This window comes from Trachymyrmex cornetzi, unplaced genomic scaffold, assembly GCF_001594075.2.
Source record: "Trachymyrmex cornetzi isolate Tcor2-1 unplaced genomic scaffold, Tcor1.1 scaffold56, whole genome shotgun sequence".
NCBI lineage: Eukaryota > Metazoa > Arthropoda > Insecta > Hymenoptera > Formicidae > Trachymyrmex > Trachymyrmex cornetzi.
The window spans coordinates 393,833-420,872 of record NW_017299871.1 but is presented as its reverse complement, the minus strand read 5'-3'; the positions used below and the strand labels follow the sequence as shown (position 1 = coordinate 420,872).

The following is a 27,040-nucleotide window of genomic DNA, read 5'->3' as shown; positions in this document are numbered from 1 at the left end:
TATTTTGCTGTAGGACCACGCCACAACAACAAAAGGCTGCCGCAAGGCTAAAACGGATGTCCCTGAAGTACCTGTATGTATCCACGCAGGTATCCGCGTGCTTCCTCCCCCCCCTCCCCCTCCTGACGTGCACACAATTAACTTGGACTCGACTACTGAATGACCCGACGAAACGACAGTTATAAATTACGTGACAAAGTTAAGCCATAGGTTAATTACACTGTATTCGCTCCCGATTGTTATCTACGTTACATAAAAAAATAAGATAGATTCTTCGCCTCAAGTGCGCACGGTGCGTTCGCCAACAAAAAAAGTTTTGTATTTATGTAACAAGTTTGATGACCAACCGCAAACTCAGTCGGGACGGGCGATTTGTGATGGCGCACTTCTTACATTAATTATCGCCAACTAAAACTCCGGTACTGTATCACTTTAGGCGACTTGATTTAAGGAGATACACTTTTCGAAATTACGCTCTTCAACTTTCATAAGGGCTTGCATATCGCGAAGTAATGCAGTTCTCCTGCTGTGCCCGGCGTTGTGTAGGAAACTTCGCACTTTACGCTTGCAGTATTAACTTAATATAAAAGACATGGAATTCTCAAACGAGTTTATCAGGATCGGTTCAAATAATAAATTCGTTTAACTTGCAATTTCATTGTAATACAATGAGAAAAAATTGCTCATTTGACTAAATTAATTTTGTTCGTCTTTATTTCTTTCGATAAAGAATATTTGTATTTAAATCAAACATTATATTTGACTTAAATATATACATTCTTCAACGAGAGAAATAGAAACAATTAAATTTATTCAATTAAATGAACAATTGTTTTTTCAGTGTAACTATATATATATGGTTCCATATAAAGTACCATATAAAGATACAATTAGTAAATAACATATATATATATATATATATATATACATTAATAATACTTAATGTTATTTATTATTTGTTTTTTATATGGTACTTATATGTGTTAGTAGCAGCTAAAATGAAGTGTACAAAAACGTGTAAGTATGCAAATAAACTCGCGGAAACGAGTTGTTTTTTATACAACTAATGTTTTATTCTATTGACATAATATTTAACAGTTTGTTTTCTCTAAAACAGCTACAAATACACTTATTTATCATTTAATTTGCGCGAACGCAGTTTTTGTTTGGAGTACTTCAATGGTGTGAAATAAAAGCAAATCGACAGTTGTTGAAATTTATATCATCAGATGCTTGTTAGTTACTTTCTTTTTAAATAAATGAGACATTGCATAAAATGCACAGTAATTCATGATTCACAAAAAACAATCATTAAAAAAATTTTAATTTTATAATTTTTAAAAATATAAATATAATCCGCATTACATATTGCAATATCTGTTCACCGAAAAGTTCAAAACAAATTTCATATTTATTACGTATCTCACAAATAACAGATAGTACAAGTACACGGGAAAAAAATAGATTGAGTGATACAGAAAAGCTATAACTTATACTGCGCGAATTCAACATCTATATATAACCAAGAAGATTTGATGGTTTAACAAATCGCCAATGTTATTCAGCTGTCAACTTTGATACTTTAACATAGAAAACTGACCCCCGTCCGCATATCACGACTGTTATAGATTTGCCGAATCAGTGAAGTTTTCAGCTGTGTAATTTTATTTTTCATCCATTAATTATATCTCAACTATATAACGATATTCCTCCGACGAAACATGATACGACGCGATTTATTGAAATTGGCGAACGTTCGTACACGCTGGTTAATGATGTAAATTATTATTCCGAGGGAAACGGTAACTAAGGACCGAGTTTAAGGCGATTCTGGACTTTGCAAATTAATACTTGTACGCCATCGTATTAAGCAGTCTCTACAGCTTTGTATCCTTTGTCAATACGATTTCTCGGCTACTGCAGGCCGCACACACCGCAGAATTCCGTAGCGCTGTTGACCATAGTGTAAATCGATATCTCAAGCCGTTCTTCAGATAGAGCGCGCCGTTTCACGAGATTAGTCCGGCGCCAGGGTCGAATGTAAATCCCGAATACATTTGCGGGAAATGAGATCTTCCGTGGCCGCTATCTGCCCGAGTCCGGCCGCCTGCGTGTGCGGCTTACTCAATTTATTTTTCGTACTACTTAAAATCCTCTACATTTCACACTGAGAACGTGAGCCGCGATCTGTGCTTTACCTCGAGAATGGCCACTTTCAACCGGCTGTAAATTATCACTTTCGCCCCCCCCCGTCTTCGAAGCGGCGCGCTTATCGCATAGAGCCTCGTACCGTCTCGCCGAAAGCAGTGAAAGATTCCTCTATTTTACGGGCGAACGGACTACGATTCGATACGTCGAAGTTGTTCGCGCGAAAGAGCAAATGGTCGAACGAACGCCGCTGCTTTTCTCTGACAATTAGTGTGATAAATCCCCGATGGGAGAACATCGAGGAGTCGAGGTGCTTTGCACCGGTCACGACGTCCGCGCATTCCACTCAGAAAGTGCTTTCTGGGAAGGAGAAATTACATTTGCCCTTGAATGCGTGGAATTATCGTGTTACTATTCTGGCTACACTAGCGATTTTCAATGACTCGGAAGCCGCACCATTAGACCCTTATGCGGATACAGGTATAGCCCTCGTCCAACACCTGCCAGTCGAAGGTCACGATAATGTTCGCGCGGAAAGGCTTGACTATCGCATCCGGCATTCGCGATTATTCACACTCGACGGTGAGAGCTGTCGCGTGAAATTAGATCACGACGCGTGAACTTCCTAGGACAAAAGGGCTTCTAATGGCGACCGTACGCATTCGAACCGAAAACTAGTAGACGTGAATACATGTACTGAAGGGTATAATTCCCATATCATCTGTATTCAAACAGATCCTATACAGATCAAGAAGAGAGGAGATCTTCGAACAATAGACGTAATATACGAGAAAAGTCAATATTGATGCATTACAATTTTACTCCAGTTTTCACTTTATTGTTCTTCAACTTAAAATTTATATTGTCTGTATTGTTATACATATCTTTTAACTTATAAATTACAGTGATAAAGGGTATAACACGGATTGAAAATCTAATTAAAATCTAAGAGAACTGATAATTCCAATATTTTTTAAGCAAGTCTTTTCTGTTTTCTTTAAGAATAAATTAATTTTAGTTTGAGTATAAGATAACAATGAATAACATTAATGAAACTGAATAATGTGTGACGTAATGAAGAAATCTGAGTATAATAAAGATAGAACCATCTCTTATATCTTGTCCTGGATAAACCTGTGTCCTAGTTTAAGAGTTAATTAAAATGATACTCTTTCCCCGCAAGTAATGGATTTGTGATTAATCTGGGTTTTCTTTTCTGACAGATCATTCATTAGATTATATAAATCTATCTTTATTATCGCATGAATATCGTGCTTTCATTTTGGAGCCATTCGAATAAAGAATCATTAAAGTTACTCGCTTGATCTTCCACATTTTATCTCTGATCGTATTTATTCTACCATCACAAGTTGCAATTTTGTTTCAAAATCCATTCTACTATCAGGGATCATCTATTAAGAGCATCAATACTCCGAGATAAAAAGTTCTTCTATGCGGATGGAGTCTTTAAAGGCGAAACAAGTGAGAGGAAAATCTGTTCTTCCGCGGAAGAATCTTATCGATTTAATTAACGCGTCCACGACGAACGCAACGAACCGTCTGTTTGTCGGGAGGGCATGAGTTTTTATCCCATCTTCGCCATTACGGCGTCGCCGTTGATGCCAGTGCGCTTCGTACGAACCGAGCCGGGCATTATGGGCGTCATATTTTCCGTAGCGGTCCATTGTGCAGCCGCGTACGACGTGCAACGGAATATGCATATGAATGACCATGCAGATTCGCCGTTTGTTTTATTATCTTGGAGCGCTCGTAAGTGTATCTGCATTATGCAACGACTAATAGGGGTAATGGGCAACGTGATTACCGCTAGCACCTTGCATTACTTTCGGCTCATACTTCCTGCGCGATTCTGTTACGAGACGAAATGAATGTGTCGCGCGCTAACATTATGCAACCCGATATGTCAGCCGCAAGCAATCGCCCCGTTTAAAATTTTCTTTCGCCCGCCTTAAAAGTATTTATCGTCGCTGTACGCTGTCGGGAGTCCCGAGGAGCATTTCGGGATTACCGGGCAAGACCCCGATTGTCGGTAAATATACGCAGATGAGATTCAGAATTGTTTTGCATAAACTAGTTTAATTAAAGTGCTTTAAACCGTTTCCGCGTGGAAATTCGGAATCGGATCTTTACATTTGCGATTCCTTGATCCCCTCTTTCTCTTCGGAGAAAGTGCTCGTTATACTTGGAATTTCTTGTACAAGGCACCTATCCTTAATCTTGCGATTTTAATAACTTAGTAGATTAATATCTCGTAATCTTGATTGTATCCTTAACGGATGTCTCAAAAGAAACGTCAGCTTTTCGTTCACTTAATCGGTAATATAACGTTCACTTACATGCTTTGTTGCGCAGATCCCAGATTTTTAAAGTCCGATCATAACTTCCTGTAACTACTTTCGACGGTTCGCCAAGAAACTTTGCTGCCATCACCTTTGCGCAGTGGCCCGTGAGTGTATGCTGAAACAAAAATATAAAGATTCACTGACGTGAATCGCTACCTCCAATAGCGCAAGTAAAATGAGGGTACATATGTACCTACAATAATATATGGAATCAATAAAAATATTTTTCACACTCAGTAATCCGTCTCGCCAATATCGTTTAATTAAAAAAAAAAAAAAAAAAATATTAAAAAATTTTCCTTTTTTGATTTCATAAATTAATTTTAAACAACGTGTAATAATAAAATAATTTCATACAGATCAATTTACTTAAAATAGTTAATCTTAATTTCTCGTTTGAATTTCTCTTTAAAAGATATTCACACGAATTTTCTATTTTATTTGTTTTATTGTATACATTAATTTTTATTTAGATACGCTTAAAACTAATAAATAGCGAAATTCATTACTTTTCCAGTGATACTAACTCCATTTGAAAACGTGAGCTATAAAAGGCAATTAAAATATATTATTCGCGTCACGAATTTACCCTGTTATAAACTATTTTGTTTAAATACAATTTGAAAGCGCCGTAGTCATTGGCGCTTTGTAACTGGAGTCTTGAACTTTAAACAGGGACTTGTTAGATCGAGCACCGGCTTTCATAAGTTGATTTTCTCTCTTCTACTTTCGAGTTTAGCTCTACTCCGAGCATCGACGTGTTCGAAATGAGAAATGAATGTAGCTGCAAGGGGCGGAAGTAGACCGACGGTATAAAGCGTGCGTTTCCAACGGAATAGTACGTCATCCTTTAACGGTAACAAGAAAAGAGTTCGATTTCATTATTACCTTCATATTGAGTTGAACAAGAAAATTCAACTGGTGCTCTCGACTAGTTCTCTTTGTATTCCCGATATTCGTTCATGAACATTTGAACGTGATATAGATTTAACAAAAATTACATCAACAGAGGCTTAAGCACAGTCGTAACGACCCGTACGAGTATTACAACTGAAAATATTGTCAAATATCCCGGGGATATTTGTTTTGCCGTTAACATGATGTCAACGACAGTTGTTCTGTCTCTCTTTACTTTGAGCGGTTTTGCGCGAACGAGCATTAAACCCGTACGTTGACGTCCATGGTGGCCCATTTTACGAGCAATTTTTTTTTTCGATCACGAGCTACGCCCGATATTCTAGGGTTCTCTTATCAAAGTTTTTGGGAACGGTATATACGTTCGATGGTTCTCTATTTTTTTTACAGCGCAATCCTGACAACGCGAGTCTTTCATTTTGAAGCAGAATTTTTACCTCTTGCTCGTTCATTTATGCAAAACACTGCGCTCTCTCTCTCTCTCTCTCTCTCTCTCTCTCTCTATTTAGCACATAAATCATTGTGGCAGAGATTAGTTGCACATTACTATAATCATAAACAGGAAGGATTAAAATATTCGTAACAGCATAAAGTTAATTATGTTTAGGCGTTTCCTAACGATCACTTGTCGATAAAGAATTTGCTAGCAGAACGTTACTATCGGCTAGCACTTTACGAGTAAATAAATTTTTCAATGACAGTAGGTATCCTGCGTTATATATTTATCGTATCCCGCATTAATAGTGCAAACTGCTAATGAAATTTCAAGAATGATATACAGAGTTCTCATACTGTAAGACGGCTCAATGGGTGAGGGGGAGTAATTCAAAAATAGGCGGCAGGCGGTCGCGCTAATGTTAGAGTCCGCGGAGTTTTACGAGTTAATAAATTACTTAGCGAGGGGCAATACATTCTTTGTTCCAATGTTGACACAACGTATTTGTGACGTGAGTGCCTACGACGGCAATAAAATTATCAAGTGATATATGTAGCACTTACACGGTTACGTAAAATTACCGTGGAATCTAAAGAGTAACGACGATTTCGGTATCGACGGGCCGTTTTACAAATCAATCAAGTCATGCGACGGACCTGCCACAGGCGTGATTTAATGACTGCCAACGCCTTCCGCGTGCATGCTTGCACATCATCGTTAAATGAAATTCTGAAGTTATCTCATATACGCTTCGCTCGTTCCTTTTTCTTCGCATCGTCGTTTAATGGTGAAGAATTCAAGCGTGACGTCGACAAGGGGAGGGGCGGGAGAGCGACTCAAGAGCTCTTCCGTATAAGAGAGAAGAGATGTTAAAAAGAAGACTTCGCCAATTTTAAGGTGCGCGGCGCCGGGAGCTAGCACGCTCTTGAAAAATGTCCTAATGTAAATTAATGGCCCGGAAGTTTAGCTGGAAGGGCTATAACGTGAAAGAAACACAGGTAGGAGTATGCCCTCCCGACTGGCCTTACGAGCTGCAGGAGAACTTTACCCTCTTTCGCAAAGATGTCGGAGGAAGAGGCCGAAGAAAGTGCACCATAATCTAGGGTCTCGAGAACTTTGCCAAAAGTGAGACGGCAAGTTTACGTTTCTTCCGAACGTTAAACGGCTGAATAGACTTTACTTTCAATCGCCTTGTCCTGTTAAGAACGATACTGACACAACAGGGATGCGAAAGAACGTGCTTTTCAAAATTTTCGTGAAACGCTCTTTGATATAAAAATAGATACGTAACTTTATGACTGAAATACCTATAAACACTAAAAAGACGAAAATTAAACTTTATAAAAATGCCTTATAAAAATTAGTTAAGAAGATTAATTTCAGTGTTGCAAGGATTGCAAATTCTTCCGAGAAATTCTTTATCTAAAAGAAATATATCGAATTCAAGCAAATGTCGTTTTTAAAGTTTAATCTTGTTCTCAGTGTATTTTAAAGTTCGTTTATCTTAATACACAAATTTTCTTTCGAGGTTTTTATGGTACACATATACACGTATATATGTATATGGAACTTTTTACGAGTAAACTTTTAAAAAAGTAGCTCAATTTATTGCATACTAGTAACGTTTTACAACTGTACTTTTTCTTGCTTTCCTAAATGAAAATTGTTTTCAATATATCTCGTTTATATATATCACTTTCTAAACTTTTATGACACGAAAATTTTGACTTAATAAAATAAAAATTAATATGCTTTCTTTCTATTTTGTAATCCTTAACAAAAAAAAAAAACAGTTTAATGCAAAAAGTCATTAAAAATAGAATGCAATTCGACAAGTGGAAATTAGATAAGAGAAAATTTCTATATTATACAACGATAAACGCAATATATAGTTTATATTGAAATTTAAATTAAAATATATTTTTAAATTGGGATTATGATATTAACGCGTGTAATTCGTAAAACATAAACATGTTTCATAATAATATAGAAATTATTTATTGTAATAAACATATGTCTTGAATAAATGTCTTCTATGGCTATTCCAGAGATAGCTATGGAAGCTATTCGAATATTCAATAATTTCATAACAATGTAGTAACTCCGTTCTAACGCAAACACGGAGGTAATTCGAGATTACGGACAAAATGCAGAGCACGCGACCATAGCTAGGAAGTTTATTAATGTGAATATTCGAAAAGCCCTCGTAATCCAGTGGTTTCGCATACGGATTATATTTCTTCGATGATGAGTTTGAAACACCGTAACAAATTTCGCGAAAGGTGAACTTATTCAATCACGTATCCGCGATAATATACGATACATTCTCACATATATGACGCCTAGCGCGCGATAAACATATACCCATCTATATAATAATATTATCATGCGACATAACATTCGAGATACCCACAAAGGAGAAATGATAGAGTACTTTAGGAGCGTTAAACGCGACCGGGGAAGCTCTAACAATCCACATGCAACGTAGTTTACTGTGGCGTCTTCAGGAGTTCTTTGCCGTTGTGTATAAACTCGAAAGACGCCAAACGACGTCAATCCGCTCAGATGTTAAATGTTGAACGCCCACAAAGCTGACTCTGAAAGCATTCGTGGTTATAGAAGAGATGCTTTTGAAGAAGAACCATAAACAATAATTTCTAAAATTCGTATACCGTGAATTCAAATTTGACTCTCTACACGTTTCCAAGTGATGGAAAGGAAATGGTTTCTTTTTACAAAAATTGGAAACAGGTACAAAAATTGAAAAGTAAAGGAATGATTTTTAATTAGTTATTATTCAGGAAGAATCGACTTTAAATTCGCCAAAAAATTTGTAATCAAGGAAAATTATGAGGTGTATATATGTATTGTTTATATAACAAAAATCATCATCGGTTTCCAAAAGATGATTGTACATCAACGAATGTTGATAGTCGTAACGCATGAATTACACGCCAGGGAGATTCCTTCATTTTACATCCATGCAAGAATCGTCCTGGGAAGGTACACACCGGGGTTTGAGAAATACGCTGATATCGTCTTTTTACGATGCACCGGCCAAGTTTCAGTCACTAGTGGGGTACGCGTGTGTATACACCCGGTGTGCTCCTGCGAGCAATAAAAGCATAAACTTCTTCATAGTCCTAGTGCTCCATCGAGGGCAGAACAGTAATGCGGCCAGCCGGAGAAAAAGAGCAACAGCGAAACGAAGGGAGTGAGATCCCTCAAGTTATACGGGGCTTCAATTAAAGTCGGTAAAAAGAGTGGCGGGGAAGCTTCCTGGAAAGCAACTAGCGATCTATGTTTTATGGCTGTTGCACTCACACTGTTTTTGAAGCGTATGCGCGAACGATTCGCCACCAAAAACATTTTCAAGGGTGGTCGAATGCTCGAATATACGCCTCGTACTTGTTAGCTATCGCCAGCGGTGGTGGTTTCACTTCTACCCTTGAATATGATGTACTTGCTAATCTCACGCTTGATCTCTATTGCCGCTCATTAATTTCAGTAACATAGTTATTACCGAGAGGCGCTGTGCCTGATCCTATAAAAACTTCCAAGAGTCTAAATGAAGACGAAGTATACGTATTCTCGTATAATCATGATGAACATCTTTTCCAAGAAATTCATGTAAAAAGCATGCGTTGGTGGAAAAATTATTGCATAACGTCAGGTTCTGTAAATGCATTTAAGTAAAAGCACTCTCTTATCTACATGAAAATGATACATATTATAAACGTGTACATATAAATACGTATATAGAAACAACTTCATGCTTTTGAGTAACTGTCACGATAGTATTTAATCAATATAATAAACATCTTAGATCAGAAGTTACGTACTTCTCGCCCACGTACCTCATGAATATCATTTTCAAAAAATAAGTACTATATATATAGTACCATGCATTTCTCTCATAAATCAACACCAGCTGACTTGCTGTTGCCTGCGGCAACTCATGATCCAGTCAGTCGTTTTATCTCTTAAGATCTTGTAACATAGCTTATCTATGATGGAAACGATTGATTAGATGAACAAACGTAGAAAAAACTTTTGAGAATTTCTTCTACACTATTTCAACTACTAATTTTTCAAAGCGTGTAAATTAAAAAAAAATTTTAATAGGCAATGTTATTTCAATAAACGAAAATATTCGTAAAAATTTGAATTTGAATTTAATTATTTTATCTTTTTTTAATATCATCTTAATTATAAATATCAGTTTAGATTTTATTTCTGACTTTGTTTTTGTTGATTTTTTTTATATACTTCCGAGAAATCTATAATTTTTAATACAATAAAAAGAATTGACAGACATTACAAATATTCAAAAATCTAAATGCAGGTCGCTTTGAATTATAAAAAACAAACTGAAAAGAAAAAAATATTCGTGTGCCTTCGTTCTGGTGTTACTTCGACGTAATTGTTTCGTTCCAGCTCTCACACTTGAATTAATGTATGCCCTTCGATGTACTTTGCAACGATTCAAAAAGGGAAAGCATCGATCGAATAAATCTCCGGAAAGGTAACTCACTCGCGAAAGGGTTAATCGTAATGGTCATGATAAATATTAAGAACATTAATTACAAATTAATTGACATATATTATTTATAAAATGCAAATATACAAACAATGTTTCTCGTAATTAATAATAGGCAGAATTATAATTATGTATTATCGCGTATTTTCTGCTATGTCGCGTAATGACAATTAAAACTTCGTATTGTAAATGTTAACATATAATTTCATGACAATTTTGTATGTCTACAAATATAATGTTGTGAAGTCACGAATAATAACGCGCATTATTTAAATTATTAACTAACAACAATCGACAACCATTTCTCGTACATCGCTTCTGTTGCAGTCACGTTGATTAACAGATTAATGAATCATTACGATTTAGTGACTATTCAATTTTTTTATTGTAAAATTTTAAAATAAAATAGAATGATATTAATATAAATACAATCTAATTTTACTGGAACAGAATGATTCATTATTTGCTCCGATAATAAAGTAAATAGAGATGGAGCATCGATTTTCCTGCATTACAACCAATTTATTGCTTTCAAAGGAAAACAGGTTCTTTTGTACAAACTATCATTTATAATGTTGCTGATGTAAATAGGTAATTTTTATTTGCATCTTATATAGATATTGTTTGCTAGTACCGTCCTTTCTCACGGAGTGCTGTCCAATCGTAGGTTTCGCAGTGATCTTGCAATATTTATGTAACAATATTATATCAATATTCTATTTAAACTAAACATAAACACGTATCATATAAGCCTTATTGTATAGTTATTGTAATAATAGTTCAGGCGTGTGCACTCGGCGGCTACTAGGTCTCCGAAGAAGCACATTAAATTCACATATGAAAACAGAACGTCGCGGTGGAGTTAAGCAAATCAGGAGTCGTCCCCTTCCTGGCAAACATTTACCGATACCTTCGCGGAAAGCGTCTCGCATCGCGGGACATGAGAAACTTATATGCCTCGCTCTAAGCAACTGTTTACACATAGTAGAATGCTTGCACGCGAGTCGAGCACGTCAGCTACACGACGTTCTCATCGTTCCTCACTGCCACTTTGTTAGTATGGGCTCGCACTGGCGCGTGTGTTTCCACGAAGCAAAGTATGCCCTTGTCTCATCGTCTCACCATAATTATATCAATCCGTGACGACCAGTTTCCGTTTTGATTTGCCGCGAACGACCTTGCGACTAGCATCTCGACTCGGTGAAAAAACAAGTCGACCGTAAAAAGCATGCCGTGCCTCCCGATTAGCGATATTTTAAAACGAGCCAGCAAAAAGCACGCAGCACTTAATGCAAGGCGTAAGCATCGTGTGATTGGCGTATCGGGTATGTTCGCGTTGAATGTACACTAAAGCTCCGATACGACGAATTACACGGATGACGGAGTAAATGATCATATCGCGCGGGAATGAATAGATAACTATTATAACCGTACAACCTCATGTAATCGACTGAGATATTAATTTATCTCAGTCTAGAATAGAGTTTGGTTTGGAGAATATTTTTCTAAAGATTAAATAAGGCGTTATGTGGCTAAGTACGATTTTTGGATCGATTTAATTTAAAGAACAGCGAGAAATTTAAAGAAATTTTTAATAATATAAAATAATTAATGTCTATCGTATGATATAGTCGTCACGCGATTGTTTAAGCTGATATGCTCGATATTTTTATTTAATACCAGCAAAAAAGAATGAGGATAAGAAAAGCTTCACAGAAAGTAAAAGTGAAATATGTTACATAGTTATAGCGAACGATAAACTTATAAGATAACTAGCATTTGCATTTATGCATTATCCGACATATATATTTGTTTATTTAGGTATTACGAGAAAATACGATGCGGTGCTCATCATGATTTAATGCGAACCAGGCACGCCAAGTTTTTGTACCGCAACTTGGTGTTACTACTTGCGCGAATTCTGCAGTTGCAGTTGGAGTTAAACGAGTAACACTCGGCCATATATTTGACTAACTGCATAAATTTTGCATCTGTTCCCGGACGATGTTATTTATGTTATTATTTTTTATTGGGAGAAAGAAAAAAGACACAGTATATAATCTTTGTTGTAGTGTCACATTTGCTTATGCTAAACACTCTTATATAATGCTGTATAAGAAAAAAAATGAACTTATATTGACGTGCAAATAGAAATATTACTACAAAGTTTCATTGCCGTTATTCGACGTCAAATTCTGAAGCTGAAATTAGACCCTTTTAACGTTCTTAACAGCGCAGTGGTACAACACGGCAATGCGATGGCGATTCTTTTCGCAGTATAATTACAGACGAAGAACAATTTTTCAACGCGAAATATCAGCACGAAACGTCGAAGGGTCAAAGCCGAACTCCAATTAACCCTGGCCGCGCCGCTTGTGTTGGCGCTATTCGATTTCTATGGGTATAAATGCCGTTAGTCGCTGTTAAACGCGGGTTCTGAATATGTATTTATATCCCCCGGCTACGAGGAAACGGAAGGTAACGTACTCGGGATCATAACCACGTAGACTGGAATTTTAGACTTCCGGATCGACTTTTATCAAGGAAGTCCGTCGATGCTTGCTTTGCAGTACTTTGACCTTGAGACCGCTAGGCAGTCTGAAACCGTATCAACATGCATTCCTGACGCGCGCAGAAGAATTCGGATGCACAAAAGTTATGTCGCGAAGATCGATCACAATCTTCTACGCATATGGACGCAACGTGTTGTACGTATTCAATATTAATGGGCCTATAGGATTCTAATAGGTGAACGCTCAAGAAAATGCACATAACGTTACATGATATATGCATTCATAATACAGGAACGCACTACGATGTTTTATCTCATTGTATTTTCTTGCGTGGCGCTGTATACATTACACGTTAATGTAAACCACTTTAGTGCTGTCATACGGTAACGACAGGAGGAATGATGAATTGATAAGCGCGCAGGTTATATCGCGGCTTTACGGTGATCGCCGGTAAAACTCGTCCCAAATGACTAGCTCACGGTACATAATAACCATTTTATCGTAATAGATGTAAATCGATTATGCTTTTTCCTAACGTCCGCCGGAAAATTGCATGACGGTGCCATTAATCAAATTAGTCACCTTAGATGTATTCAACTGCTCAAAAACGCCCACGTCCATTGCCGTAATTAACGTTGAATATGATTACCTTATCCTGTGTTTTATACGTTTAGTATGAAGTTCGCGTTAGCATTATTAGCATAGGATGAAAATAAAGACAAACGTACTTATTGCTGAAACGTGCGATGAAAATGGAAGTATAAATTGCCCAGAACCTAATTAGCAAAGGGTGTGAAAATTCTCATGCGCCCTATGAGAAATATCGTTTCCTGATATTAGATACTCGGTTTCAATTTTCTTGTTTCATTGTTACGATCATTCAACTAAGCGCGCGCCAATCGTAATTTATTCTTTCGTTATTAATATTTAAAAAATTCGAAAAAAGAAAAGTCGGAAAGAAAGATTTATTAATTTGAATGCAGTCAAAAATTATCTTGCAAACTACAACAAAATTGTACCGTAATCCAACAGATTTATATTATATATGCCTCGACCTTGAAATTGTGTGCAAGGAAACCGTTTGTTAACATTTATGCACAATTTTTGTGTGATAAAACAAGGAAATATATGTGCGCGTAGACCAAGGAAGGTAAAACTCGTACGGTGCTGTGCGCCATAACACAAAGGCACTTGAAGACCTTTATCGAGGAATACTTGGGCGCTACCCAAGTATTCAACCACTTGGTTCCGTCTTCACTCGTAGCTTACAGTCAACCTATATTCTCAAGGCTTCATCGTTGAAAAGACGGAAAAGGCCATTTCCTCCCATTCACTTTTTCACGCCGCCTCTTTCCTCTTACATCTATGTGCATACTCGCGAACGGACATGTGGATCATTCGTTTTGTCAGAGATTCGCAATTCTCGCCGGTACTCGGTGGTTGCACGCATAATAAAGATTTATAGCAATGCACATAAACGCTCGTACATGTGCGAAATTTCTCTAAGAGCGAGAACAAACGCGTTGTGCGAGTAAACAATGGAAACGAAATACCGTATCGTTGTATGCGTGATTTGATTAATCGGAGTTTAGTTGGACATTATCTGCAGAAAGTGACAAATCATGATATTAATTGAAAGATACTAATTTAATTCAAACGCGATACTATATGATTACTTTCGCGAAACGAGTTTTCGTTCTACATCCCGATGAGACATGTGGAACGTTCATCAGTATTTTAGCATTTAACCGGTTTCGAGGTACGGCGAATTTAAGCGAAGAAACGTGAGATGAGTTTTCGTATCCGATCAAAGCGAATAGGGAGCATTTGAAAGTTCAAACATGTTTGTCTTCGAGGAAAGTATGCACCTAAGAATGGCTCATACGACATTATAGGAAATATTTGGACGCAGAAATGCAATTTGATGTAAAAATTTCATAGACTACCGCGCAATATTATTTTTCTCTCAAAGTTAGAACTGCCTTGTACGATGGAGAAGAAAAGCACTTGACAGTTAGCACAGATAAATATAGAAGTTGCCAGTAAAGAAACGGTTGTTTGATCTTCTCGTTAAAGAAGCGCGTGAAGTACATGGATGTCGGTTCTGTTAAGAATATTTCTTAACAAACTATGGATAAGCAATTTTACGTTTAATTCGATAACAAACGTGAATGAGATCTTAGTGCTTTTGTAGTTCGGAATGTATACTGTAGATATCCTAATACATTTATGTTGTTATCGCGTAACAAATTAGATCATATTGCTCTATAAGTTATCGTATAATCAGTGCATGACGTGACTAATCGTGGGATGTAAAAAGAAGTGATCATCGAAAGATGAAGTGTTAGGAACCTGTTTTGAGTGTAACCTATTCGTGTACTATAATAATCCAAATGTACGCCCCGGGCTACCTTACGGATTGGAGGTCGATTTTGAAACCTAAATCAACATTGCATTATTCTCCGCGGCTGAAGAGTCCATCGAGATTTATACCGTTGTATGTACGAAGGGGGCACAACGCCCTGAATTTACGCAAGATTAAGTTCTATATTACTTCGCTACCGCAATTATGCGCGTATAATACTGCGCGTATATTCAATGTGTCACGATGAATCGACTCTCTAATCTCCGTAATGACATAAACATTTATAATTGTAGATACGGGGCTCGTTTCGCAGCCTCTGGGCAGTAAAGCCGAGAATGTGATCACGCTTGCACGATCTCGGAGCAAGTACGATCAGAGACCAGTCTAGCGTGCGCTTACATCGCCAGACCCGTGACTAGTACAAGGGCTAACAATACAGTTATGCAAAAAAATGTTTCAGTTCGTCGTCTACAGTAAAAAAGATATTTCTGATCTTCTTTCCGACACGCAACATTCGTTCGTTATAATTCATTATATCTTTTATAAAAGAATCCTCCTTTTCTCGACTCTCTCAATGGTACCGAAATAAATACCGTTGATCTAAATTACTGGTTTCGGTGATAAAAAGAATTCATCATATGGCATTGAAGCCGATTTGCCGTTTCGTATTCTTGATGAGAAATTTCTTTCGCTTTGAAAAAAACATGAGTTTCTATCTTGGTAAAAAAAGCAATCAATATAACTGAAAACAAATGTTTATTTAGATTGCTGTAACTGTTACGAGAATTAAAGTGACAGAGCAGAGTTGAGTAGAATTTTACTATACTTCAACAATTATTTTGAAAAAAATATATAACTTTATAACTTTAACTTTACATATAAAATGTATATTATTAAACGTTATAAATAATATCCGATAATACAGAAAATCAATAGTAGCAGTTATGATCAGTTACATAATTGACACAATAATCCTGAAGCCAATTAGTTGCGAATAATTATAACAGCATATTAATCACTTTAACGATATATTTGTGGTCACATTGCTAATAATAACATTATATTAAACCAGAATACACATATATTTTTAAAAAATTACTTGTTTTACCATTAATTCCAATCGTCAAAGTAATAATAAATTAATGGAAGGACTTGATAATTGAAGAGCTTGATACAAAAGTAGATTCAATCCGTGGTCGCTGCATATAAAGTTAGATATCTCTCATGTATTGTTAAAAACTCATGTGTCCAGAAGAAGTAATGATTCATGACCATATTACTTTCTTCGTCTTCAGAGAACACGAAGCTTCTCAGACAAATCAAAGAACACGCTGTAAGAACGGTACGTTCAACGAAGAAATGGTCTAAACGTAACGTACACTTACATGAAACCGAGAAAGTACATATGTACATTTTCAATTACGTACCATAAATACGACATCGTTGCTTCAGTTATTACGGACACGACTATTAATTATATCTACGAAGATACCATAAGATTAACCGAGAGCGATTAAGTTGAAATGCGTTTTCTTCAAAGGAATCTTCATGGACTTAGTCGAGTTCTATCTCGAATCGTTCAATTAATACCGTAATCGGGAAATGGCATAATTTAAAAGATCCGACGGTTAATTAAGTGCGAGCGACGTGAGAGCGTATTAAGAGAGTTTGGCCTTATTTTCTTTGTCGGTTATATTTTACGAGCGCCATAAAAGTCGAACACTTTGCGATAGGGGATCATACATCCCCTTTATTTGTCCGATACATCGGTTAACAAAGAATGAACGGTTGTAACGATGATAATCAATCGTGCGGTCGTGGAATTTTGCAGCGAGCAAACGAAGTAATTCGACGAACGCGGAACCAATTAAGAGCAAGTAATACGGCAGTGCATTAGAGACGCCGGCGCCACTTTGCAAAGCATTAAGGCACCCACGACCCGCCTCGTAACACGAATCAAACTCACTGAATCAGCGGAAACGCAGGGGCATCAGTCCCATGAAGATTCCACCGTATCCTCGACACCTCCCGGTCTCGCATCATAAAGAGACGCGTTGAGAGAGAGGGAGAGAGAGGGAGAGAGAGCCGCAGGTTATACGGAGGCGTCCGAGTAAAATTACGTGCTTGCTGATATCCTTCCTAATTATTAGATCGGCGACCAGGGACGCCCGATATGACAGACAGGAGGGATCGGTCTTCGGCGTTCAAACGATATACGCTGTAGGGTACGCCAGAAGGGGGCCGCAAATAGGACGACGGAACGGAGAGGAGACGCGGATGCTGGGTGAATCTAGACGGTGGTTATTTAGCAGAAGATAGTGGAGCCTACTGCGAATGCGTTCCCCGGCGCGGCATGCTACTCTGTAAGGGCGGCGAGGAGGAAGAGGAACCGAACTAGGAAGACCTGGAGGAGCAAGAGGAGGAGGAGAGGAAGAAGCGGATGACCGAGAAGAAGGATCAGGAGGAGGAAGAGAAGGAGAAGAGGAAAGACCCTCGGCTGCCAAGCGCTTCACTCGAGGCGCGTATATACACCGTGGGCGCCGTTCCTGCGATGGAGCACACCGCGAAAGCAACACCGACTCAACGGATGAACGGTAGGCAGACTTCTCCACGTACTCACGTATCTACGTACGTACGCAAGTAACATAGCTAACGTAGGTACGTACAGTCCGCGCTCGGCGTCGGGGGAGGTTCGTTGACCGCTGTGTGACTCTTGCCTGCCTCCTCTCCCTCTTTCTCTTTCTTCTTCTTCTTCTTCTTCTTCTTCTCCTTTTCTCTCTCTCTTTTCTTACCTCTCTTGTCTTCTCTCTCTTTCTCTTTCTTTCCCCCTCTCTGTTTCCACCTTAACGCTACGTGTATCTCGTTCCGTCTCTTACTGCTACCGCCGCTCCCCGTCACCCCGTCCCACTCCTTCCGCCGACATCGCCGCTCCTCCACGGCCTTGGCGATTCAATGCCCGCACCAGATAACTCCCCATCCAGATAATAGATTATTTCATACGTGTAACTAGTCGTTGCTAGTAGCGGGGGCCTCCGCATACCCCGTTCGCCGTCAGCGCATCACTCGTCTCCGTCGTTTCTCTCTGTTCCAGTACGGCCGTCTTCGCTCCGTCTCGCACCGTCGGCGTGCTCTCGCGACCATGTCCGTACGCTACATTACCTGCCCGGTTATACGACGTTACCTGGAATGATCCTCTTATCAGACGCGTACACGTACGCGCGTACTCGCGCCGCGAGAGAGGATGCGGCGAACGCCCTTGAGGTTTCGAATAGGACCGTACAAGTTCGAGGTCACCCTTGCGTTTCAGGGTCACCTTCTCGCACAGATGGCTACTGTTATTGCTACTGCGATGCGCTAAAATTGGTGCACGCGATGACGATACACACGTTAGGATTTCAGAATGCTTTTACTTTCCAATTGGAAGCGCGAAGTGAATCCGTTGTTACCAAGAGATTTTGGAAGGGTCTTCTGGGACGTAATGCTTTTTTACCAGGTCGTAAATTAGTCATGAATAGTATAACGCATTAAATGTACGTATCTCGTTTGCGAGACGAGTGCGAATTTCGTACGCTCGCCGAAATTACTACCAAAAGTTTAAGTAGCTGAAAAATACAAAAACATTTTGTATGTCAGACGCGGAATTGAATTTCGCTTCCAATTAAATCTCTGTAACGATATCGAAGCAATTTTTTGCTTTTGAAACTGCCCGCGTAGTAATTAAAAATACGTTGGAATTAAATATTGCAGCATAAAAAAATGCGAAACGTTTTTATTTTCAATTAAAAAATTTTGTAAAATTTCTGAAAATAAAAGTCACACCTGGTGTAATGAATTTTATCTTTAAAATAGCTAATAATAATCGGTAATATCGATACTGCTTGGCCAACTATATGTATGTAAATGGGAATTATGTTGTTGGCATCCGTATATGAATTTAAAAATTGTATATAAAGTTCATCTTTTTAAATAATTATGTATTTAAAATGAGAAAAAAGCCAAATAAGAAAACTATAATATGTTATATTCAAAAATAATATTTATAGTTAAATGTTAGTTCTCATATTAACTTTCAATTCGAGTAAAGTTTAAGATACAATTAAAAAACAAATAATTAGTATATTAATTGTTGTCTATATCCATTAAAACATTGTTTTGTCGTGCTAGTTACATAAAACTAGATAAAACAAACGAAAACAATATTTTATATATCTCTAAATTTTAGCAAATGTCTATTTGTTACATCAAATCGACCATCAATGCATATTATAGGTATGTACAAATCAATGCAATAACGGAATAACAAATGTCAACCATCTATATAGCATTGCGTAAACGTTGACGTAAACTTTTACCGGAAATATTTACAACTATGAAGAAAGAATATCTGCAAACAGGATTTCCTCTTAAATCGCATTTATGTAAGAGGAAACTGTGATTTGCATAACAGATCGACCTTGAAAGAAAAAGCTTGGTTCGCTGAAGTCTGCTTCAATAGACGACAATTAAGATTCCATTACGGACCGCAGATGTTTTCGGTCCCTTTCACCTTCTCGGCGCATAATTGATAGCTGGACATCATCGTTCGCGAAGCAACTCTCGCGCGGAAATCGCGCGTACCAGAGGCGTGATCGCCGGCGGGGAAAAACGTCGCAACGCGGAAAAGCATCGCGCCATTGGCACGACAAGGAAGTCCTGCACACCGACCTTAATGCAAATTCACTCGTGGCAAGCGCGTTCTTCCAGTCCTGTCTTCCTCTCCTCGTACCGTGGTCGCTCGATCAGAAGTCACACGATGAAACTGATCGCGCGCGTTTCTTCCCTACGCGAGGATGAGAACGCGATTGAACGAGACCGGAATCGCGCGGGGTTTCTTTTGCTCTTCCTTTCGCCGATTTGCGCGTTTCCAAGAATCTTATTTATATGCGCACGCACGTACAGTGCTTATCATGGATCGGGTATGTTCGTTCATACTTTCGACGATACGAATGAGCGATGATACCGCGGTGTCATCAGAGTAAGAGATTTTAACTTTCTCATATCTACGTGAAATTCCTCGCAAGGAACTTTCTCCCTTTGAGATTAAAGTAGAGATATTAATAGTTGCGAATATGCTATAAACGTAACGCGTATAATTTTAATAATACTATCTAAATGATAATAATATCGTTTAAATTTATACATTTAATTGAAACGATCGCGAAAGAATGTGTTGGAGATATCTGAAACTAATAAACGCAGTAGTCTCCACAAATTCTATGTGTTTCCGTTCCTCTTTTTATTTTTTTTTTTTAATTAGGAACGATCATATGCTATCACATACATATCGCCTATAAGCCATCTGTTTGCCGTATCGATATAGACGGCTGTAGTAAAGAAATGATTTCTTCATAAATTTCACACATACTCGTTCGTATCAGATGCATGCCATATCGTCGATTGAATAAGTTATAGGCTGCAAATGGGAAGTCTCGTATGTTAATGTACGCTGTTACCTATACGCGTGATCCGTATTTCTCGTTTCTGCAATGGCCCCTTCGATGTATACGTGCGAATTATTCAACAAATCAAACGGCAACGCGGTCAAGCGAATTACACGTCGTATCGTACAAGGTGGAAGTGGAAATTGACTCGAACCAGTTTTAATGGTCAGCCCCGGACTGTTCTCTTGGTAACTTTACATTCATGGAATGGGAGCACGGGGACTGATCTCTATCCCCGTAAGTTTCGCACTTCGCGATCGAAAAGTGACTCTGGGTTGGTCGATGCCCGACAATGTTAACGGTTACGTGTACTTTTATAGCCGTATGAATATCTTCCCTTAATAACGAGATTCTTTACAAGCGAAGTGTGAACCAAATCCCTGTGAATATGTCCAAGTTAGAAAAATATATCCAAGCGAGTAAAGGAATGCTTAGATAAAGCTGGAAAATCTTATCGCGTATTGGCTACTAATTGGGGTTTATGCAGCGAGTCTATATATTGCCTTACATCTTAATTAAATCTTTGCATATCGAGATCATATCACCTCGGCATATCATATCGAATATCCCTAACTTTATGGAAACAAATAATGATCGGTATACTAAATCGAAACTAAATTTTAATAATATTTAAGCAACTGGGAACTTGTAATTAAAAATAACTGGTTACAATAGATACCGCAAGTCTCGAAGTAATTAATCATTTAGCTAATTAGGGAAAATGTTAATGAAATGAATAGACGCCGAGATGATACGAGTACTATCGTGACATCGAATGAATATTCTTGCAGCTAGTACCGTTTAGGTTTCGTCTGTACCCACGAACTTAGATATTCGCATTTAGTTACCGCGGCTGTTATCTTTAATCCTTTCCCTGATACAATGACTACGTCTATACATACTATGTATCCAAGATGGATTATAACATTCAAGCGAAATTCCGTTATAACAAGAACTATGTCGCGTGAAAATATTGATCATATCCAACACGTTTTACGATTTTTTATTATGATGCAAATGAAATGTTTCACGATGTATACGAGAAATAATTTCAATCTTATCTTACGTATATGTAGCTTTGAATTGATTTGATCGTCTTATAGTAGGAGCGATTTATCTGCGATGATTATATGACCGAAATTTTATGCGAAATTATCGTGCGAGAAGCGAAGGAAGGTTCAACTCGGAGGCAAACAACTGGAACTGTAGCCCCATATCCTGGCTAAAAGGAACAGCACGTTTTCCTAGTTCTACTTTGGTTTACACCGCGAAATAAAAAGCACGTGAATTCTTTTGATCGAGGAAACGTGTGTTTTGCAACACGAACCACAAGCGAAGCGCAAACCGTTTTCAATTGAAGAAACGTTAGAATGAGGTATGTACGAATGAGGGAAAGGCGGACGAAATTTGCATTCGGTCTTCGGCACACCGTCAAACAAATATGCACGAAGCGGATTATAATTACGCAGAGTAAACACACATACTGGAACACGTATATGCTTATGTGTACCAGTGAAAGTACGCCTACAAATTGACGGTCGCGAATGTATTTGTGATGAAATGTGGAAACGGAAAATACTGAGAAGTAAATGTAGATGAATGTGAATTTACGTGGATTCATTATGTAGATTCACATGCTACATGATACTGTTTTTCCGGCATTCTCGCTGGCATTTCCCGTTACCGTATCTTGCAAATCCGTACGGACGTGTGTGACTTTTTTGTTCGCCTACAGGTGCAGAACACCAATACCCACGACTATTTATTCACACTTTAGTTACGGAGCTGTCTTTTGTATTCAACCGATGCGATCGCAACGGAACGCAGGTAGACGTGTAATCAAATGCCCGTCCGCCTAGACGCGGCTGCAGGTAACTGTTCCGCATTTCGGAGCGGACGCAGCCTTTACGGCCAACGCGTTCCTCCGGTTTGGTATGCGTGCCGATGTAAAGGCACCCCGGAATCTCCCGTAAAAAAATTGTCCGCGTAACAATTCGGTAGCCCCAGACCCCGAATAGGGGTCAATGGTGTAACCGTGACTCGACACGTGCCGTTATGTCGGCTCCTTACGTCAGCCGCTACCGCTTTCGTCCACGAAAACCAGTCGTTGCCTTTAAGAACCGGTCGTACATATCGCATTTGACACCCGTGACTAATGACCGAAAGGGCATAAGCCTTCTTGAACTACCGGCATTTTTTTAATCGAATGTATGTTCTGTCACGGATATGTTGTGAGATAGTTATTTTTGTTAGCGGTAATTTAACTCGATATACTGCGAAATTCGTTGATTGAACTTACGGTACATATATAAAAAATTTTTAATATTATTTTTATATTTTGATGTAATTAATCTTTTGACCCGTACGGCCCTACGTGACCGGGCTAAAGAATGTCAGATAATGTATGGTCGTACATGTACGATTCCAGAATAATTGCAAGTAACTTATTATGCTTCCAGTTATCGTTATTCATTATAAAAAATATAATACAATAAATATGAAAAAATTTTATTCTGTCTATCCTTTTAAAAAATTTATGCGTCAAAGGGTTAATTGCACTAAAATTTACTTAGCCCTCCAGCAACATGAATTTTAACTTCAGCAAAAGGGATCTTCGAGAAACAGAGCAACTTTTTATTGTTCTAGATTTATAAAAAGCTCAACAAATTTTCATATAAATACTGCTACACTGGAAAAGAGTGAAAAATTTGCACTCTTGAATAAGAGCAGCAGATTTTAATTCTTTTTTTTTTTGTGAGATTTCACGCTTTTGGAGTGAAATTCATTCCGAAAAAAGGAGTGAGATTTCTTTTCTTTGGAATAAATCTCACTCCTCCCAAAAAAGAGTGAAAATCTGCCACTCTTATGCCATTCTAGTGCAAATTTTTCTCTATTTTTCAATAGTAGCGGTATTTTAACTCTTTTATGAGATGAGATTTCATTCCAAGAAATTTAGAAAGTAAATATTTTCAACAAACATTTATTATATGCTACACGAAGAGATCTTAGTGAAACTATTTTAATAGCATTCATATGTCAAATATAAAGTTCGTAAATAGAAAAATCAGAAATTGCATTTAATATTTAAAAGATGTTATATACTTATAACTAGATTCATAACAGAACATAAATCATGATTTTAATTATGTTAATGGATATCGGATAAAATATAGATGTATAAAAATATAAATTTATGTCTACGTGTATTTTAAAATATCGACTTGCACTGAATTGCACAGCGTGGTAATAAAAAATACGCCATTATCGTTCTACTATAAATTTATGTTCCTCTTTATCGAAGACCTGTTCGCGATTAGATAACCGATTATAATAATCAGCTTGCTATAACACCTTGACACAGTACGTAATTTAGATCCGTCAACGCTTGCGGCGATTTGCATCGCGTAAATCACACGACAGAAAGAAAAAAGAAGTTGAAAAACCTGTGAGATGGGAACAAGGCGAAAATATGAAAATTTACATTGAATGTGGGCATGAGCTTACTCATAGCGCGACTGGTTGCGGCACACCGACAAAAATAATCCCGACATTATTACCAACGGCACAAAGGCCGTTACAAGTTAGTAAGTTGTACCGCTTTGCGAAGCACTTAAACAACTCAGAAACACGTTTACAGCCTTATCAGAATCTCAGTTGAGCGTATTAATGAGCGGTTGCGACATTTTTTTTATATCGATCTTTCGATTAACTTTACGGTATTCAGATAATTCTTTTTTACCGAGATTATATATAATTTTTAAACATCTAAGAGGTGTCGTTTATCTCCAGTTCATCAGCAATTAAATTTACGAATGCCATATTTTATCCTGCAATTACCAATTCCTTTTTATTCAAGAAATATACGAGTTAAGAAAAAAGATAACGGCGAGTTTTTGTAAATTTCATTACTCGTATATTTCTTTTAATAGACAATTTCCACTTCGAATTTTATGTATCGGGTATAGCATCTCGGCATTAGACGATTCAAAGAAAAACGAGGAAGTCTAACATATTGTACGTAACGGCATCGATCGTAATGAAGATGCGCAGAATAAATCCGCCTGGACGGACCGTAACACTGCACGCTATAGCGGATGTGCAGCTTTGAATTTCTAATATCCATCCAGCTTAGGCGTGCGCGCGCGTACCAGAGAGAGAGAGAGAGAGAGAGAAAGAGAGAGCGGCCGTACTCTCTTCGTTGAAGGTACGAAAAGAATAAAGGGGTAGCCATGTAGTCGCGCACCGGTTCCATGCATCAGGTTGTCTTTTCTGGGAACGAACGAGCGGTATATATACACGCGCATAATTTGTTTCGATACCCGGCGAGTCGAGAACATATCTGCCGCACCGCGGCTACGGTTGCGGTTGCAGGGCCGAGGTCTTCCAGATGAAACGAGCCAACGTCGCCACCGCCACCGCCACCGCCACCGATCGACCGAGCAGTGATCGGTCGGGAAACGCTTCGTCGAGAAATTGATTTGTCATTACCCCACCTATAGAGCAAAGTGGTTACGCACCATAAATGTTGTGCCCTATAGTACTTATACATGTCTAAGCGAAGCGCACTGTTAGAAAGTGTACTGTTGAAGATACTGAGAGATTTTTGAAAGCTTTGTCCTAAGGGCATACATGCGTTACGCGCCTCACGTACATGCTATGTGTGTATGTGGATGTAAAGGAGGAAAATGCACGTACGCGGTCGCTCTTTCCACCTATCTTCACATGGGACAAGCAGTTTACCTACGAAGCACGTGATAAATCGATGCTATTGAGGCTTGATGCGGGAACGGAATAAGAATATACCAGGGGGGGAGGCTCAGATTATCCTCGGAGATTCCTTTCAGAAAGAAGGTAGGACTTGTGCCTCCTCTTTCGCGCGCTCCCAGGAAAACGCACTTCGGGAAGTGGAGTTTCATCGGGATTATCGCGCGCGCACGAAGGGTTCATTATACTCCAACACGCTCGCTACTTCGCCCGCACGTACTCAGCGTTGCTGAGCCTCGCGTAAATTCCTGCACCATCTCGCATTCATCGCGTGCGTGTCACCGTGAGGACGAAGGGGAATTTATTTAGTGTACATAAAGTCCTGCGATGACAATGCGCGAGACGGTAAGACGTGCAGCGCTGCAGAAAGTAGATGTTAAACTAAAAACACGCCATAGATGGAATTGATAGACAACGCTGGAAATTAAGTCTTCCGTTCTGAGAAGGAGTTTAGCCACGCGGCCTTGTTCTTTGCGTGAGGAGAGTGACACGCTTATATAGTTGCACTCGGTGGGAAATTTTATTAAAACGGCTTTCATAACTCCTCGTGATTCCTTCGTGAAAAAGCTACAGTCATTATTCGCAATTTTACACGAACGGTCGTATACTCTAGCTTCCAAACCGGAAGTCTCAGACGCGACGGTCTTCGCAACTAACCAAGGCTCAACGCGAGACGTGGACATTAATCCTCCTTGATTCCTAACGAGCCTAGTAGTCAGAGGAAATAAGGGACAGTTTCTTCAAAGCCCCGCTACGGTATAGATGCCGATAAGCGCCGCTAGAATATCGCGCATAACTCTGTAATGAAGCATCGGCGGCGGGCGGTCGCGACGGTAAAAATGTTCGTACCGTGCGGCGCACCATTAATAGACGTATTTATTCTATTTTCTCCTAAACACGCCACTATAGACGCGACGTGTCCTCACGACGTGCGTTCTTAATGCTCAGATAAATCTGACGACACGTCAGAGATAAGATCTCCGACGTAAGGGCGCGAGGTGACAGGGGTGAGCTATGTGAATTTTTGCCTGGCGCACCTTGGACGTCGTGTCCGCGTCTTCTCCTCTTCTATCCCCGGTTAAAGCTTATCACCGAGGACACCGTGTTTGCTAGCACCGGAACTGATGAGGTCTTTAGCTGCCGCTCTTGGTTGATGGATGGAGGGGTTTATGTTGCGCCTGTAAACCTTCCCTTTCATAAAGATCCATAAGCAGGATTACAAACAGACTCAATTAGGCCGCAACACCTCGCGAGACAGAGCGAGGCGCGAGAAAGCCCGTAAGCGATTACTTTCTTTACGGCGCGGCGCGCCGGAATATCGCTTTTTGTTCAGAAGTGACGGAAGCCGGAGAAAGAAGAGAAAGAGAGAGAGAGAGAGAGACTCTAGGAGAGGAAGATAGAATTACAAGAACGAAAACGAAAGATAGAGAGGAAAGAAGTGAGAGAAGCTTTTTGTTCCGATGTCTCGTTGCAGCAGGGATTAAACGAGGGGTAAGAGAGGATAGAGAGGTCGGCG

The 27,040-nt window shown here is 38.8% G+C and overlaps 1 protein-coding gene across 1 annotated transcript in view; it reads right to left on the bottom strand.

Annotated features, from left to right (window-relative positions):
* Atg16 (Autophagy-related 16) overlaps nt 1–27,040 on the bottom strand; it is a 409,710-nt gene that overhangs the window by 24,579 nt on the left and 358,091 nt on the right. The window contains exon 9 of the mRNA XM_018514936.1: nt 4,506–4,626. Within this exon, the coding sequence (XP_018370438.1) occupies nt 4,506–4,626 (121 nt within the window). The remainder of the gene's footprint in view (nt 1–4,505; nt 4,627–27,040) is intronic.